The sequence below is a fragment of the Crocodylus siamensis genome, chromosome 5 (assembly GCF_052110815.1).
Source record: "Crocodylus siamensis isolate JL-2025a chromosome 5, ASM5211081v1, whole genome shotgun sequence".
NCBI classification, from domain to species: Eukaryota; Metazoa; Chordata; order Crocodylia; family Crocodylidae; genus Crocodylus; species Crocodylus siamensis.
In genome coordinates, this window is record NC_143399.1 from 117,586,917 (window position 1) to 117,604,272 (window position 17,356).

Sequence of the window (17,356 nt, forward strand, 5' to 3'; positions counted from 1 at the left end):
AAGTGACTAGAGACTTTTTCGGTGTCCAACTTAAGATGCATGATTTTCACAAGTTCTAAAAGATGCCTGAGGTTGGGCATCTGAAAATCAAGGCACGAAAAGCAGTACTTGCCCTTGCAGATTTCAGGCAATTTGACCCTCCAATAAGGGAAAACAGTTTACTTCATTTAATTTTTTTTCTTTTGCAGAAATTCTTAGTGGAGGAGTTAAAATCAGCAACAATCCCAAACTATGTAACATGGACACAGTTCTGTGGGATGACATTATTGATATAAACAAAAAACCTCGTCTGGTTTTGGATCCATCAAGTAATCTGGCTAATTGTAAGTGTTCACGTAATAGAATAACACTCACACCATTATAAGTAGTAGTTCTATCAGCCAGTTACTTGCATTATAGAGTCTCAGTTTTATAAATGTGTACGTTTATGTAGTGGCTTTACATCCTATCCCCAGTTGCATCAATTTTGTATTTGCCTTTGACATTATTAGATTTTGACACCAATCTTTTACAGCAAGATTTTGAAGTCCAGGCTTCTTCCAAAGTCAATTAAAAGACGCCCGTTGACTTCAGTGGGTCTTAATAGGCCCTAAATGTGCATTTCTTTAGAAAAACGAAGACAAATCAAATAATGCCTACACATTTCCTCTCTAATACCGCATTTACTGCAACATAAGATGAAGATTTCTCCCCCAGCCAGCAGGGGGTGGTGGAATTCTTCACGTTATATCATTTGCATACAAGAAAACCTCATTAAATGCATGTGTGAGCAGGTGAGTGATCCTAGCTTCGTCTCCCTGCTGTACTCATCTGCCGTGACTTGGATTAAAAGAAAATGTGGGAGATCAGTGGTCTTTCAAGGCTAGGGATCAATAAATGCCACCCCAATGGTACATGCTCATTGTTGGTTTACTTTCCCAAAATAAAGTAGCTCAGGAACAATAGCCTTGCTGATTACTTCATTAGCAAGGCAGATCCAAGCTGCTGGTCAGATAACTTGGCACTGGATACTTCCCAGTTGCAATGTAGTGTTGAGCATTCCAAGCGCTGATTATCTTGTTAACAAGGCACGTTCCCCGTGTCTCTCGCATCTGCCGTGTACCAGGAGCCGTCTTGGCTGCTCCACTGCTTCCCACGCCGCCGCTCTCGGCGATGTTGCAGTTCTAGGGTTGGGATCTACACCAGCATGGGATCCTCCTGGCCACCTGTCATCTCGGGGTTCCTATTGCTGCTTGGGGTTCCCCCGCCACGCTGCTCTGCCGAGCCCCGGTTCTCCCCACACTCACCAGAGCTGCCAGGGTCATAAGGTACGCAGCTTGCCTGGTGTCTCCTTGTCTCAGGTCCCGTGGTCTCAGCATCTTTCCAAGGTCAACAGGTGGGCTTCTTGTCTTCCTCACTGTTGAGGCCTTGGGGCCTCAACTGCCCCTCGCTGTCTTCTTGTGCCCAAAGGTAAAAAAGTATATATCCAGTGGCAGGACAGATATCAGCCGTGGCGGGTTAATCACCTGGTCCTGCCCCGGGTGTGTAATTCCCTCTATCTGGCAGGATGCATCGTTGGGTCAGTCATGCCCAATCCTGCCTTAGCAACAGGGCTCCCTCCTGAGCTGCTGTTACAGCATGGTGTCTCATTAAAATGCTGCCAAAAGTAATACGTGTTCAATAATCAAAACCAAATGCAGAGGTGATTAAATACAGCCAATACTGAGCATGACTATAAAACACCTGGCCCATATTGGGCAAAGATACTGATGGGAACCTACCACAAAGATAGGTTAGTACAGCACATCTGAATCAGATATATGCTAGTGCCCATTGCACTGAGTCCCCCTCAATGCCAACTCTTTCAAGTCATGATGAGGCATTGTAAAGAAAACATTTTTACTTCCTTTTCACTCCCACAGCTGAGCTGTGCCTTTCTTTCTCATTTCCAATGATTCCTGGTCCTTCACTAGCCATAAGTATCTGGTGAACGTCACCAAATGGAGCACCTAGCACCCAGAATCCCTCTGTCACCCCCTCTCTCAGCCTGGAACATATGATTAGTGTGGCCTTGCCCTCCATGAGAGAGAGCTGGACCAAGTTGCCCCACACTTCATCTGCATATACATTTTTGGGGGATCTCAGGACTTGGAATGAGAACATCTGGTTCTAGTCCTGAGTTGGGGGCTAATTAACACATGGATCCTTTGTGGGGCAGGTATCTGAAGTACACACACAAAGGGCATTTATACACGTACCTTTTCACACTGCAACATGCTAGAGTTCTGACATGTCAGAGCAGACTCGAGTAATCGATTCTGCTTGTCACACGAGCTGACGCGCTGAGCTGCATTGTGTGCTGTGGTTGTATGCGGCAAAATGCACGTCAGTGTGCAGAAAGTGGCAGCAGTGCACTTTTGAACTAAAACACCTTCAATGCGTTTTACTTCAAAAGCACACCACTGCCATTTTATCAGCGCTGACTTGCATTTTGGTATTTATACAAATGTATGCTTTTAAAAGCACTGAGGGGCAAACGTGTACAAATGCCTATAATAAGTGCGGCTGAGCGATGAAGTCACCATGGCTTTAAATTTTGTTGCCGCTGCTGTGTCCCAGCCCAGTGAACTATATGGTAAATCATGACCCTTTTGGCTTTGGATTAATATCATGTATAGTTTCTTCTACATATAAATAGGTACAAAAGTGCTGCTTAGAATTGTGTTTATGGAGTACCTGTGCTAAAACTTGCAACAGTTTCAGAAAAGGTAAAATGCATCAATACTGGATGAACTTAGTCTGTGGGTATGGATAGGAATTTATCTATATTCAGTGTACTACAAGTATGTTTATTTCAAAGTCAGTTTTTTCAAATTTGCCCCTCACTTCCATGTACCTGGGGGGGGAGCAGGGTCTGATGGTAAGGAGGGAGGGTGGGGAGAAAGAGGTTGCAGGGAGGAAAAGTTGCAGGGCAGGGGAACCCCCCTGATCACCCTTCTAATTTATTTTCTCTGCTGTAGTAGTGGGAGGTGGACAAATTGAAGGCAAACCTCCAGTAGTTAGATTCTATACCTGGAAAATTAAAAGAAATTTATACTATTTCCATATCTAATTATTGGTGGTACGTCTTGTATTCCAGGTCATCTTACATTAGAGTAAATATAATAGTTTTAAATGTACAAGGTAAGACTCTGGTCAAGCAAGGCATAGAGGTCTGTGCTTGACTTGAACCAGGGGTTGTCAGCTAGGGGTACTTGAAAAGGAGCTAGGAGGTATGTGCGGGCAGGCAGGAATGGAGCGCCGTCACCCACCTCCCCACACCACCGCCTCCCGGGGCGGGGGCAGCAGCTCCCCTCTGCAGGCTGCACAGGCACAGCCTGGCCGGCTGACCTGGGAGTGGGGTTGGGGGGGATGGAGCTCACATGCAGAGGCTGCCACTGCCATCCACCACCCTGCACCACTGCTGTATTCATGCTCCCTCCACTTCATGTCCAACCACCATGATCCCCCCCCACACCTCGCTCTACCAGAAGTGTACCCAGAAGGGGTACACTCCTTTAAAAAGGTTGAAAACCTCTGACTTAAACCATGCAACAGATGCGAGGTTGCTTAAATATTTTCTTATATTATAGTTTCATGGTTGGTAGGGTTGGAAGGGACCTAAGCAGATCATCTAGTCCGACCCCCTGCCATGGCAGGAAAGAGTACTGGGGTCAAACGACCCCAGCAAGGTGTATATCTAGCTTCCTCTTAAACACCCCCAGGGTAGGAGCCAGCAGCACTTCTCTTGGAAGTTGCCTCCAGACCCTAGCCGCCCTGACCATGAAGTAGCGCCTCCTGATATCCAGCCTAAATCTACCCTCCGCCAACTTGTGACTGTTATTCCTGGTCACTCCTGGTAGTGCTCGGGGAAACAGGGACTCCCCCAATGCCTGCTGGTCCCCTCTGACTAGTTTGTAAATGGCCACTAGATCCCCCCTCAGCCTTCTCTTGTGGAGGCTGAACAGGTTCAGGTGCCTTAGCCTCTCCTTGTTCCTATTATGTTCCTATTTGTGCTCATCTTGAAAACCATGTATGTTTGAGAGCATAGGCAAACAAAGACCATAAATAGGGATGCTTTCAGTCAATCTGGATGTAAGTGTATTTTTGAAAGCACATAAATCTGTGCCCAAGCTTAGATCTGGCTCAGTAAAGTACTGTCAAGTCTGTATTTATTTCTTAGACAGTTAAGAGTGGGGAGGGGAGGGAAATGGAAGTGTTTGCTTTCACTGCTGAGCACTTTTAGTAAAATAAAGGAAGAATACATGGTTTTTGTATCTCCTTGCTGAGTAATTGGCTAAGTTCTAACAGCCAGATTGTGCATTGACATCCATCCAATGGAACCCACATAAGGTGAATACAGTTACAAGACATGGAAACCAGCAAATAACTTGGCTCCAGGTCCTATAGGCATTTTAACCTTTAACTCTTAGACAAAGTTCTTTGGTCCCACAGTAAATTAGTCAACTATTAGACAAATATTGGCATTTGTTCAGCTATTTAACAGGCAGTGAAGAGTGGGGGAGGAAAGAGCCATGAGATGTTAGTAGGAGGAAGCTTTATAGGAGGAAATACTTCTTGTGTGTTATAAGTTTCAGATTAATTTATTGGAACAGCCTTTATTTTTAATAATGAGCAGATTTTTTTAAGAAGTGTGTCCTTGGGACTTGACCTGCCCCTAGAAAACAGAAAAAAGGAAAAATGGAGAGGCAAAAAGCTGTTCACTGTCACGTCTTTGTCTTGAGTGTGTGGATGCTGCATAGTTCTGAACTGAAAACTATTTTTGTCAGAGCTTTTAAGGGAAAAAAATGACTAACGGTACAAATTACCTTGTGGAAAGAGTAAATGCTGGGGCTCTGTGTTAACAGTCTTTTCTTCCTTTTGTTTTTAGAAGCATATTGTTCAAAAACATCAATTTAAATGTTGCCTGTACCAAGTAATGGGCACATGACCAGTTACAATCCAACTATGGCTTCTGATCTTACAGAAATTATGGCAAAAAACTAGTTGGTCATTTGGGGCCTGTGCCTGATGTTTGCTCCAATGTATTGTAATTAGGACACATAAGAGCAGACTTGATGAATCAAATCTGTTGGAGCACTCTAATTAGAACGCTCTAGCAGCCTTGGTCTTGTATGTATTTGGTGTCTCCGTGTTTCAAAATGGTGACAGAGGCATTAAAACAAGCTTTAGGTAAAGCGATCCTGCTGCCATTTGGAAGTACAGGATGCTGAATACATGAGGCGCTGAGGGTGTTTCAATTATGGCGGTTCCCAAGAGCCACTCTAATTGAAACAGACCCTCCACCCCCACACCCTGGTACACATATAAAGGCACCCCCAATTTTTATTCCCTAGGCACAGTAAAGTGGTTTCGTATTCAATTCTATCAAGTTTCTAGCTGCTAGAATAAGACAAATGTTCGTTTCTACTGCAATTTTGTATGTCAACTTCACTGCCTGCAGATTTATGGTTCCGTTGCACATACTGGATGGTATTAGCATAACTAAGGAGCTGGGGGCAAGACTCTGCCACCAGGGGGTGCAAAAATAGTTGTTCCCAATAGTGTGCCATCACCCCCCAAGCTATCAAGGCACTGAATGTCCAGATTCTCTTGGAGGCTGTCTCAATAGTCTAAAGAGGGGGTGGAAAGTCTGGGCAGCCTCTACTCCTCCTTACTTCTGCCTGGGTATACATTTGTAGGTCCTGGTGACCTCTCACATATACACCATGATCCAGAAGTATCAGTGGTTGCTGCCTACTATTACTTGTTGGTTTGCCCTTGGTGTGGAGTGAAGGGTTTCTTTTTTTTTAAGAAATATTAAAAATATAGAATTCTTGTTTTCTTTCAGAGTCAGCTTTATTAATTCAGTATTTTATGTGCGAATCAATATAAGGTAATACTCCTGTAACATGCACATGTGGCTGTTATGCTTTGATGCCAGAACTTGTAATTGGCCTTTTGCCAGTCCTGTGGACATTTTGCTGATCTCTAGAAATCGGAGGTTGTCGCTACTTTAGAGGGGTTTGTTAGAATGTGGCAGCCAAATTCTTTGGAGCATACCCAGTGCAGACGTTTTCATTTCCTCTCCACTCCTGTGCGCCACCCCAAACTGCAGTGGAGCATTCTTTGTCCCAAGGTTGCAAGGGCCAAGCAGGACTTCCCCTGAAATTTGTTCTTCCTAAATACTGGGGGCAACTCTCATGCCAATTATGTGAAAAGGAAGCAAGGAAACAGTACTTTTTGGAGGTAGGAGGAGAAGGCGGCAGAGGGGAAAATTGTTTGCGCATGCACAGGCACACATTTTTATCCCCTTGCTGGGATCTTGACTGTGTGCCAGAGGAAGATGTCTGACTTAAATGCAGGGGGATGACAGGCAGGGAAGGAAGAACTGTATAACCAGTGGACATACTCCTTTTCGGAGCTTTTGAGTTTCAGTATTCCTCTGCAGTCAGCAAAGATCTGAGACCCACTGACAGAGATGTGCATCTCATTCCCCTCTAGTGGCTGATCCACATGGGGCACGTCCACACATACAGGCACATGCACTTGCAGCAGCACAAATTAATGCCGGAGATTTTTACCTCGGCACATGTGCCTGAATGTGCACTTTGGGGTGAGGCAAAATGACCCTACCCGGCTCCTCCCGGATCTGCAGCCAGGGGGAGCTAGAATATAAAAACCTGCTCTGTGCTGGCCCCAACAATATAAAATCCTGCCCTGGGAAGCAGCTCAGGGCTACTTATCCTCAGGAGCTTCTGAGGCCCAGCCACTTAGTATCTGGGGGCACTACCCCTTGTGCCAGCTGGACTGCTGGAGCGGCCCCTGCACCCTCTACCCACTGCAGCAGTCTGGAAGTGGGAGCTGCTGCCACCTGTGACAGACAGTATCTGCCCCCTTGGACCTGTGGCCCCACATGGCAACATGCCTACCAGACCTGGATGGGGTGCCCCCACTCTGCCATCTGGGCAGCTGTTGTCCAGAAGATGTGCTCCTTTCAGTGGCCCGCTTTGAACTGTCAAAGCATTCAAATGACCAAGAGGTCAGCACCCCATCTGCCCTCCAGCTGGGTCCCGAGTGCTGGCCCTGGACAGGCTCCTCTGCCTGGGTCTCACCACTTATCTCACAAGCAGAGATCCTGGTGTTCCCTGTTTAAAAACGGCAAATACTCTGATAAGAACCCCAAATTCTGTCATTGAAGTACCCAAATAGTGATCGTCTGCTATTAAAATGAAATGCCACTGCATATAGAGAGATCAGTTGGGCAATGTTATATTGATATATTTACAAGCGTAAATCAATTTGGAGGGTGGGTTGGGGGAGTTTGTGGGTGGGTGTAAGGTTTGAGGGGCATGGGGCTTGTGCAGGGGTTTGGGGTTTGTGGCTGTGTATGTGGGTGAGGAGTTTATGGGGGTGGCTTGGTGCTGTGGGTGGATTGTGTGGGGGTGGCTGCTCAGGAGTGATGGGTCCCTTGCTCCCCCATAGGGTGCAGCTGCCCTGCATAGCATATGGACTGCTCCCCCTGCAGACCCCACAATGCCCCCTACAAGGCTACAGCTTTCCACCACAGGGCCCACATGCCTCCCCTGCACCACACATGCCCCCCCACAGGGCACACATGTCCCTCCCCCCACACACGGCCCACAGCCCCCCTGCAGCAGCAGCCGCCATTGGGGTGCTTGGGGCCCTCCTGGCACAGCCCCTCTGCAGCACAGAGCAGCATGGTGAGCCCCCTAGCTGCTTGGCGCTGCCTGTGCCCCATCACATGGGCCCAGCCCAGCTCAGCACTGGCCGTGTACCTTTGGGCAGCTCTGGGCTGCTTGGGCTGGCACCACTTGCAGGGATCGCCTGATGCGCCGGGCCAGGGCCTGCCTCCATGAAACTGGCCCAGCCCAGTGGTGTGCAGGGCCTGCACAGCCTGGAGCTGCCTGAAGGCACACAGCCCTGGGCCGGGCTGGGCCCATGTGATGTGGCTCAGGCAGTGCCATGAGAGGTGGGGTGCCAGGAAGGCCCCAAGATAGCTGCTGCTGCTGCTGCTGCTGCAGGGCAGGGGGAGCAGGGAGATTGTGGACCATGCAGGGGGGTAGAGGGGGGGCCCTCCTTTCCCAAGCAGACCGCCTCCTTTACTCACAGTCCCCTGCAGCCACACAGCCCCCAAGTCTAGCCCCCTAGCCCCTAAGTCCCTTACTTACCTGAGATGGAGCCTGGTTCACTCCAGGCTGACCCACACACAGAGGCAGTGGGGGCAAGAGGCAGACACAGATACTCTCTAGCCAGCTATCGTAGCATTTCTTTGGAAGGCCCAGCCTCCAGTTGCCTTGCTTTTTTTCCTTGGTGGTTTTTTTTGTTTTTTTTTAAACCTGGATTTCCAGGTATAACACTTTTGGCCCGTGCTGCAGATATGCAGCACGGGGAATGTTTTTTTTTTGTTCCCAGCATGCTATTGAGAAACTGCTTTGAGACACCGCAAGAGGCATGTACAGGCTAGTTTGGGTGCAGGCTAGTTTGGCTCGTAGTGGGGAAGCGCTTACTGTTACGATTTATTCCATTAGCTCAAGTAATAAAGGTCTTTGCTGTAAATGTTGGGTTCTAGCCCCGCTTCTGGTGTGCTTGGTATAGTTCTTTGTGCCAGGTTTTCCATCTGTCTTTCCATTTGCTTATTAAAATAATTTCCTACAAGAAGTTTACACTAAATGAAAGTTGAGGGTGTAAAGAGAAGCACTCAAAAGTTTGGAAATACCAGAATTAAAGTGTGCTCTTTCTGTTGTTCTGGGACTGAAGGATCAAGAGTCCCTTTCTGACAGTCGTGGTGTATGTAGCATTATCTGAAAATTACAGGCTCCTATACATGTGCCAGATGTCTGCTCCATCTCATGCTAATTAGCACATGTCAGAGCAGACTCGATAATACAACTCCGGAGTACATGTATAGATATATACAAATATAAATTTACAACTCCGGAGTACATGTATAGATATATACAAATATAAATTTCTTACTCAGATTTTCATAACAATTTAACTGTTGCATTTTAGGTCCAAAATGCCATTCAAACTGCACAGAAGATCACTGCTGGGGTGCTGGAGAAAAGAACTGTCAAACATGTAAGTCTACAAATGAATTAAAAGTATCCATGGCTGGATGAACTTATGAGTTCCTTTTTTATAACTTCCTTGTCAAGTCATAACATAGTGATAACTGTTTTACAAAAACCTTTTGAAAGGTGCTTCCCTCCTATGCCTGAGAATCCTTTAGGGCACCATGGAATATAGTCAAGTGATAACGAATGCTGATGTGCTTCCAGACATGCACTCTCATCTGCCCTCTTGCCATTTTGATTCCTTAGGTGCTGCATCTCCTCCCTAAGTAGCCCTGGTTCCAAAGAGAGGGAGGAGGCCACATGAACAGCTCAGAAGCCTCAAAACAATTTAAGATTTATATGTGTTCTTCCAAAAATACTCAATCTTTGCATGTGATGAAGATTGCAGCCCCCTTGTACTTCCTGTATCTAGTGCCCTCCCGCCCCCAAATTTAAAGGAATATAATTGTTATAAAAAGAGAATTCCAGTAGCTGTAACGGAATTGTTTAAAAAGAGATGATCCTGTTTTGGGCAGCAGTGGGTGAGACTAGGTGACCACCTGAGGTCCCTTCCAGCCCTACTTTTCTAAGATTCTGTCACTTGCCCTGCACTATTCTTGCTTCCAGTATAATGTTGATGAAAGTAATTCATCCTGACTTTATTTTCTGAGTTTGCATCTGTAGAATTTCTTTGTGACAAGAGGAAGTCATAGTCAGTTGACCTGTAGGTCCTTATAAATCAAATCCTGGTTACATTAAGAAAATAAGTATATGGTCCTGGAGATGCACTCCATAGGAGAGGGGTGTTTAGTTACTAGAGGGTGTTTTGGGATTGTTTAGTAACTGAACATGCTTTACCCTGTAACTTTCCATATGCTGTGCCTGCCTGCCTGCAGCATTGAGAGAACAGCAGACACAAGGTGTTCAGAGACGCTTAAGATTTTGTGAGAAAGTTACTTCACAGAATGGGAAGACTAATGGGGAACATATCTGTGATTGCTTATTTCCCTGTTGTTTGTTTAGCCTGCATTCAGGAAAATGTGATGGGTCTGTCTTTTTTCTCATGCCAGTTTTTCGTTAATGTAATTCCAAAGTGTTCAGGAGAAAGATTCTTGCCTTAAACTCACATGAATGAGAAAAATCCAGCCCTGTATTTTTATTTGAATCTGAGTTGCTTGCTGGAAAGTATTGGGGTCAGAACTATAGCTTCCGTAGCTGGTTGGAAAAAATCCCCCCAAAATGTCTGCAAACCCTCATATTCCCCCTTGATTTTTCACCAATTTCAACATTTTTCAACCATGGCTTCAGTCCTCAATCTTTCATAACTGCTCACAAAATATACTGGTGCTGGGGGTATTGGGACTAATCCTGCAGTTACCTTATGTACTGTGAGCAATTGCCTTTAATTCAGTGGGATTAGTCAGAGTGCATAAAGTTGTTTGCAGGCTCAGAGGCTTTTCTTAGGGCATTTATGATTTTGGTCCATCTAAAATTCATCCCATATGTGGGAAAGTTTTATACGCTGTGTATTGCTCTCTTTGAACAAACGTGGGATAGACTACATGGGATATATCAGCTTTTACTATGATTTATTTCCAGCAGGAAAATTTTGTCAATTGTTATCAGAATGATGAGCTGTTTTACTCCCCTGGTGATGCTTATGAAGTCTATATAAAAGCTCTGTTAATGTAAAACATTGCATCTTTCACTCCCACTCTCCTGTTCCTGGTTGCATGAAGAAATTGCTTTCTGATTAGCTGTTTGCATTTTGGAAATTATCTCTTTCTTGGAAAGTAGTATTTTGTTATAACATACATGTTCAGAAAAATAATAAAGCCTAAAAGACAGTGGCAGTAAATAATAATTAAAAAGAGGAGGAAAGAAATGAGTATACTCTGGTTGATTTACCCTGTAGAATAGTGCTATTCTCTGATGGTGTAAATGCCCAGACTGTGGCCTTTTTCTGAGCTACAACTAAGGGCATTTATACACGTGTTCCAGGAGGTGGGGGGCAGAGGGAGGGGGCTGCTTTAATTAGAGTGGCTCTAAGAGCTGCTTTGATAAAAGCTCCCAGAGCATCATGTGTATCAGTGTCTCCACACTGAAAAATGGTGATGGTGGCACTTTTAACTAAAGCTTATCAAATGGGCTTTAGCTAAAGTGCCCCCACTGTCATTTTTCAGCATGGGGACACTGATGCATGTGATGCCTGGAGTCTGCTGGAGAGCGGTAATTACCACTCCCCAACAAACTTGAGTAATTAAGTTTGCTCCAATGCACTGTAATTTTGCATTGGAGCAGCCTCAATGTACGTGTATAGGTGCCCTAATGTTATAGCTAATCTGTTCCCATCTGGGGACTTGATCATTGTCACCCAGCTGCACGTCATGTGCTCAAAATGACAATGGCTTAGACATCAGATCCTTTAGCTCAGGAAGCACGGGCACTTATCTGAGCAGAGGGGGACGGATTTGCCATTGCAGAATACTCAGCTGAGCACATTTGATTCTGTCTAGTTTAAGATAGTGGCACAAATATACTCCAGCCAATGAATTATGTGGTTTTGCTTTGTTTTGTTGCTGTTTCTCTCTCTCCTATTCTAGTCAGGGTAATTTTGATGCAGGCAGTTTTTCTTTCGTACTGGAAATGGAAATGGGTTCAAGGCCAGTTTTGCCTCTCAGTTATATTAGTACAATCCCTTTGGGAGTTAAGTAATAAAGATGGATATTTGACCAAAGGTACTGAAGTTTAAAAAATAAGTGTAGTAGTCAAATTCAGTCAGTCTCTGAGAAGTGCACTTTCTTCTTTGCAAATTTCGGGAATATTTTTAGAAGGTTTAACTGGTGTTCCAGGGCATTTTTATACGTGGTTTGGGACATGGTGCTGGGTTCTTTAATTAGCAAGCTACACTAATTAAAAGTGCCCGCCCACATGTCATGTGTATCAGCATCCCCATGTGCCCCTGTGCTGAAAAAATGGTGGTGGGGCACTTTGAACTAAAGCTCATCAAACATGTTTTATTTCAAAGTGCCCCACTGCTATTTTTTCAGTTCAGGGATACTGATGCATGTGACATGGAAGGCTTCTGGAGGGCTTCAGTTTCTGTACTCCAGCAGACTCGGTTAATCGGGTCCACTCCAATGTGCTGGATTTCAGAGCAGGTTCCCTGCACATCTGTAGGAGCCCCTAATGACTGGCCACCCTCCCATCATATTGCTATCGCAGAGGAAACATTACCTGGTAGTTGATTTTTCTCTGTAAAGCAGGGCTAAATCCTGCTGCCAGGTCACTGATTTGGTTGCAACTCCACTGATACTAAACACTAGATTTAATCATCTCTTCTGCAGGTTGCTGAGCAATCTGGCCCCTTTCTCATGAAGATCATGCTTCACTTTAAGCTTGAATTCATGTGGTCTGATCAGCACTTTTTAGAACTGAGCCCTTTCCCTGCAGTGACTAGGAGTTGTCTGACCTCTGATAACCTCTGTCTGTTTTTTTTTTCTCTAAACATTTTTCCCTGTTATGTGTACCTCTCAGTTTAGCAAATACACATGCTTAATTCCTTGTATTTTCTGTCTTTTAGTGACAAAAGTCATCTGTGCCCAGCAATGCTCAGGCCGGTGTATGGGAAGGGTCCCCAGTGACTGTTGTCATAACCAGTGTGCTGCTGGGTGTACAGGGCCTCGAGAGAGTGACTGTCTGGTAAGGCTTCTCCAGCTTGTTTAAAACATCGACAACAACAGGGTAGTCTTTCAGCTGAATGCCCTGTAACATTCTTTCATCCGAGTAGCATGTAGTGAAATACTGGCCGTATTAATATACACAGCTTAGGCCTTGTCTGCACAGAGAAGCTAGTGTGTAGTAAGCAACAGTATGACTTCATACCTCACTAGCTATGCAACATTAATTTCTCATGTGAAAACTCCTTATGTGCACTAAGAGTGAGGTAGCTCTCCACTTTCAAGGGCACTCGGGCATGTCCACTCTCTGTACTATGCTGAGGAGAGCCTCTGTGAAGCATGCTCGGCTCGCGTTTTCGTCCTCCAGATGCACCAAATTCCATGTTGTAGCTACCCTTGTACTGTAATGAGTTAGTTTTAGGAAGAAAACCTGAGTCAGGCAACCCACAGAGTGTTGCTGGGCACAGGACAGTGGTGCACTAAGGCTGCTATCTTGCCTTAGTGTTTGGAGTTGGCTTGGAGGGAGCGCATGGCAGTGCTCCCAGCCATGGTGTGGAGGTGGAGCAGTTCCAAGGGTGTTTTATACATGTGCTCTGAGAGTGGTTGGGGTGTGGGGCGGAGACTTTATAGTTTCATAGTTAGTAGGGTCAGAAGGGACCTGAGCAGATCATCAAGTCCGACCCCCTGCGATGGCAGGAAAGAGTACTAGGGTCAAACAGCCCCAGCAAGGTGTTTGTCTAACCTTGTCTTAAAAGCCCCCCAGGGTAGGAGCCTGCACTTCACTTGGAAGTTGGTTCCAGATCCTAGCCGCCCTGACAGAGAAGTAGCGCCTCCTGATGTCTAATCTGAATTTACCCTCTGCCAGCTTGTGACCGTTATCTCTAGTCACTCTTGGTAGTGCTCAGGGGAACAGGGACTCCCCCAGTGCCTGCTGGTGCCCCCTGACTAGTTTGTAACAGGCCACTAGATCCCCCCTCAGCCTTCTCTTGTGGAGGCTGAACAGGTTCAGGTCCCGTAGCCTCTCCTCGTAGGGCCTGCCCTGCTGCCCCCTGATCATGTGAGTGGTCTCCTCTGGCCCCTCTCCATGTTGTCCACATCCCTCTTGAAGTGAGGCGCCCAGCACTGGACGCAGTACTCCAACTGCAGCCTGACCAGTGTCGCATAGAGGGGGAGGATCACCTCTTTGGACCTGCCTGAGATGCATCTGTGGATGCATGACAAGGTACGGCTGGCCTTCCTGACTGCATCCCCACACTGCCGGCCCATGGTCATCTTGGCATCAGTTATGACTCCAAGATCCTTTTCTGCCTCTGCACTGACAAGAAGGGAGTTCCCCAGCCTGTAGGTATGGAGCTGGTTCTCCCCAGGTGCATCACTTTGCACTTGTCAGTGTTGAATCCCATCCTATTCTCATCCGCCCACTTGTGTAACCTGTCTAGGTCCGATTGCAGCCTATTCCTCCCTTCTAGCATGCCCACATCTCCCCGCATCTTAGTGCCATCAGCAAATTTGAACAGGGTGCTTTTTACCCCCTCGTCCAAGTCACTGATGAAGATGTTGAACAGTGCGGGCTCGAGGACCAAGCCCTGGGGGACCCCACTGCCCACATCCCTCCAGGTCGAAAATGACCCATCCACCACTACACTCTGGGTGCAGCCTTCCAGCCAGTTGGTGACCCATTTGACTGTGTGGGTGTCGACACCACAGTCCCCCAGTTTTTAATGAGAATGGGGTGAGAGACAGTGTCAAAGGCCTTCTGAAAGTCCAGAAAGACTATGTCCACTGCTACCCCTGCATCTAAGGATTTGGTGACCTGGTCATAGAAGGCCACCAGTTTGGTCTGACAGGACCTAACCCGTGTTGGTTTCCCCTAAGCATAATCTCCCCTACTGGCCCCTCACGGACACGTGCCAGAATAATTCTCTCAAAAAGCTTACCCGGGATCGAGGTAAGACTAACTGGCCTATAGTTTCCCAGGTCCTCCTTCCTCCCTTTTTTGAAGATGGGAACCACATTGGCCCTTTTCCAGTCCTCTGGCACCACACCAGAGCACCACAAGTGCTCATAAAGCCGTGCCAGGGGTCTCGCAATGACCTCAGCTAATTCCCTCAGCACTCTAGGGTGGAGATCGTCCGGACCAGCTGATTTAAATACATCCAGTCCCTCCAGAAGTTCCCTGACTAGATCCTCACTGACCCTTGGCCTAGGTGCACCTCTCCTGGGGCCTGAGGGGCCAGTGGGGGGGGCTGATACGGTCCCTGCTCAGGAAAATGGAGGCAAAGAAGTCGGTAAATAGATTAGCTTTGTTGTCTGGTGTGACAACCAAATTTTCCTAGCGTGTCTTGCAGGGGCCCCATGTTACCCAGTTCCTTCTTTTTGCCCCCCTATGTATTTAAAAAAGGACTTCTTGTTGTCCTTGATCCAGGAAGCTAGTCCCAGTTCCATCTCCGCTTTGGCCTTCCTGACCGCCCCCCTGCACCTCCGAGCAACCGCAGTATAGCCCTCCCTGGTGCTGGCCCGTCTCTTCCATTGGGTGTACGCCTCCCTTTTAGCTAGGAGACATTCCCAGATGCTTTTGGTGAGCCACTTTAATTACAGCAGCTAATTAAAGTGCCTGGAGGATCATGTATATGAGCATCCTTGGTGGTGATGGCGCTTTAACTAAAGCTTGTTGAAAAAGTTTTAGTTAAAGTGCTCCCACCGCCATTTTTCAGAGTGGGGAGGCTGACGACTCTGTAGTCTGCTGGAGTATAGTAATTACCAAGCTCCAACACTGGAGTAATTGAGTCTGCTCCAATGTGCTGTAATTACAGTGCGTCTGAGTAGCCTCCCTGCACTTGTATAGGCGCCCTGAGAATCCACACAGGGAGTTAGTGCAGAATAGTAGGTATGCTACTCTGCACCTTCCCCTACTGCAAGCTCCACCCCCATGTTCTTATTTGGTATAAATCAGTATGTTGCCACTTCAGTATAACTGTGCTAATTGCATCAGGTGATGGTCTGGCCCAGGTATCCCTTGCATACAACCGGCTATATTGTAGAATACTGACGTTGAGACTCTTTAAGGTCATACTTGATTTTCATCATTTTAAATTCCTGTTTTGTGTTTCATTCACTTAGACCTATTGATCTCTCTTTCTGGTTTTCATTTACTAGAACAATGGTGCTGTTAGGGTTCATAACACTGTGGGTGAGAAGGAATTTAGGAAAAATCTGCATTTTATTTTTTAGTCATTACATTTCAATTATTATGCTTTGTTTTAAACATTTTTTAAACAACTCTTTAACTTGGCATGAAGTCAGTTGCAAGCAATGCCAATGGAAAGTCCGTGTCTCTCTTTTTTTTTCTGTTATATATGTTTTTGTGCCTATGGTAAATAAATGACATTAAAACTGTTCGTACCAATTGTTGGCAGAGGACACTTGTTCTCTCATCAAGAAAGCCAGAAAAGAAAAGAGGGAAGGAATAATTGTAAATGGGAATGCGGAATGAGTTCTGAAGAAAAGATTTTCTCTTTATAAACGCCCATTAAGTTGTTCATTATATGTAGTTAAATACGGCCTTGGTTTAATATTAAATTGCCCAGGTTGGTAACTGACAGCAAAATACTAGATTTCATTAACGTTATAAAGAAATTGCCAGCAAGTAAAATAGACATTTGTCTTGATCTGGTTACTGTTTTTTTGGCCATTACTTGCTCTCTGATGCATCCGAGTAGATTCATGTCCATATGGAGCCGACCCTCTCCGCACGAGTGTAAGGGACTGCCCCGGAGGGTTTCATTGTGGCACTGGAGCTTGGCCCAGTAAGGCCTTTGTAAGGCAGAAGTGATGTGGATGAATGGATTCAGATAACGAAACCTCCTGCTCTTTAGTTTTGTAAATATCAGACAGGATTTCTGAACTGACCTCAGAACCCTTTCACCTGAGACCTGTCCTGCAGATTGTTGAGCACCTCTATTGGTGTCAAGTGCTTCATTGATCTGGCCATGTAAAATAGACAACATGAGGTTATTATACTTTTAAAAATAGATTGCATTTTACCTAGTGCTGTGGTCATAATCTTTAATAACAGGCATGTCGCAAGTTTCGCGATGAAGCAACCTGCAAAGATACTTGCCCACCTTTAGTTCTGTATAATCCCACCACCTACCAGATGGATGCCAATCCAGATGGAAAATACAGCTTTGGAGCCACGTGTGTGAAGAAATGTCCCCGTAAGTTTACTTGGACTGTGTCCATTTTATTTAATGGAAAGCCAATTAATAAATCTGTGTTGGTTTTTAATAGGTGCCTATAACACCTGTTTATGACGCCAGCCCCAAAACTCCTGTATCCTTCCCCCCCCAGTATAGAAGTTTTGTCTTCATTTAGCACTATTCCCTACCCCTTGTCCTTTTTAAAAAACATTTACTTAATTCTGGCCTAAAGAATTGGTGACAGTACCTGAAGATTGCCTAGCTTTGGGAGGTAGGTGACTGGGAAGAATGAGGACAAGACTGAGAATCAGGTCGTGCCATGTTCTCATCAAGGCAATGTTATAGATTCACTGTTTGGAACGTCACTTCTTCTTTCTGC

The 17,356-nt window shown here is 45.9% G+C and overlaps 1 protein-coding gene across 1 annotated transcript in view; it reads left to right on the forward strand.

Annotated features, from left to right (window-relative positions):
• The window catches only part of EGFR (epidermal growth factor receptor), a 224,863-nt gene that overhangs the window by 156,861 nt on the left and 50,646 nt on the right, over positions 1–17,356 (forward strand). Inside the window, exons 4-7 of the mRNA XM_090050021.1 lie at positions 189–323; positions 9,055–9,123; positions 12,682–12,800; positions 16,854–16,995. Coding sequence (XP_089906147.1) covers positions 189–323; positions 9,055–9,123; positions 12,682–12,800; positions 16,854–16,995 — 465 coding nt within the window. The remainder of the gene's footprint in view (positions 1–188; positions 324–9,054; positions 9,124–12,681; positions 12,801–16,853; positions 16,996–17,356) is intronic.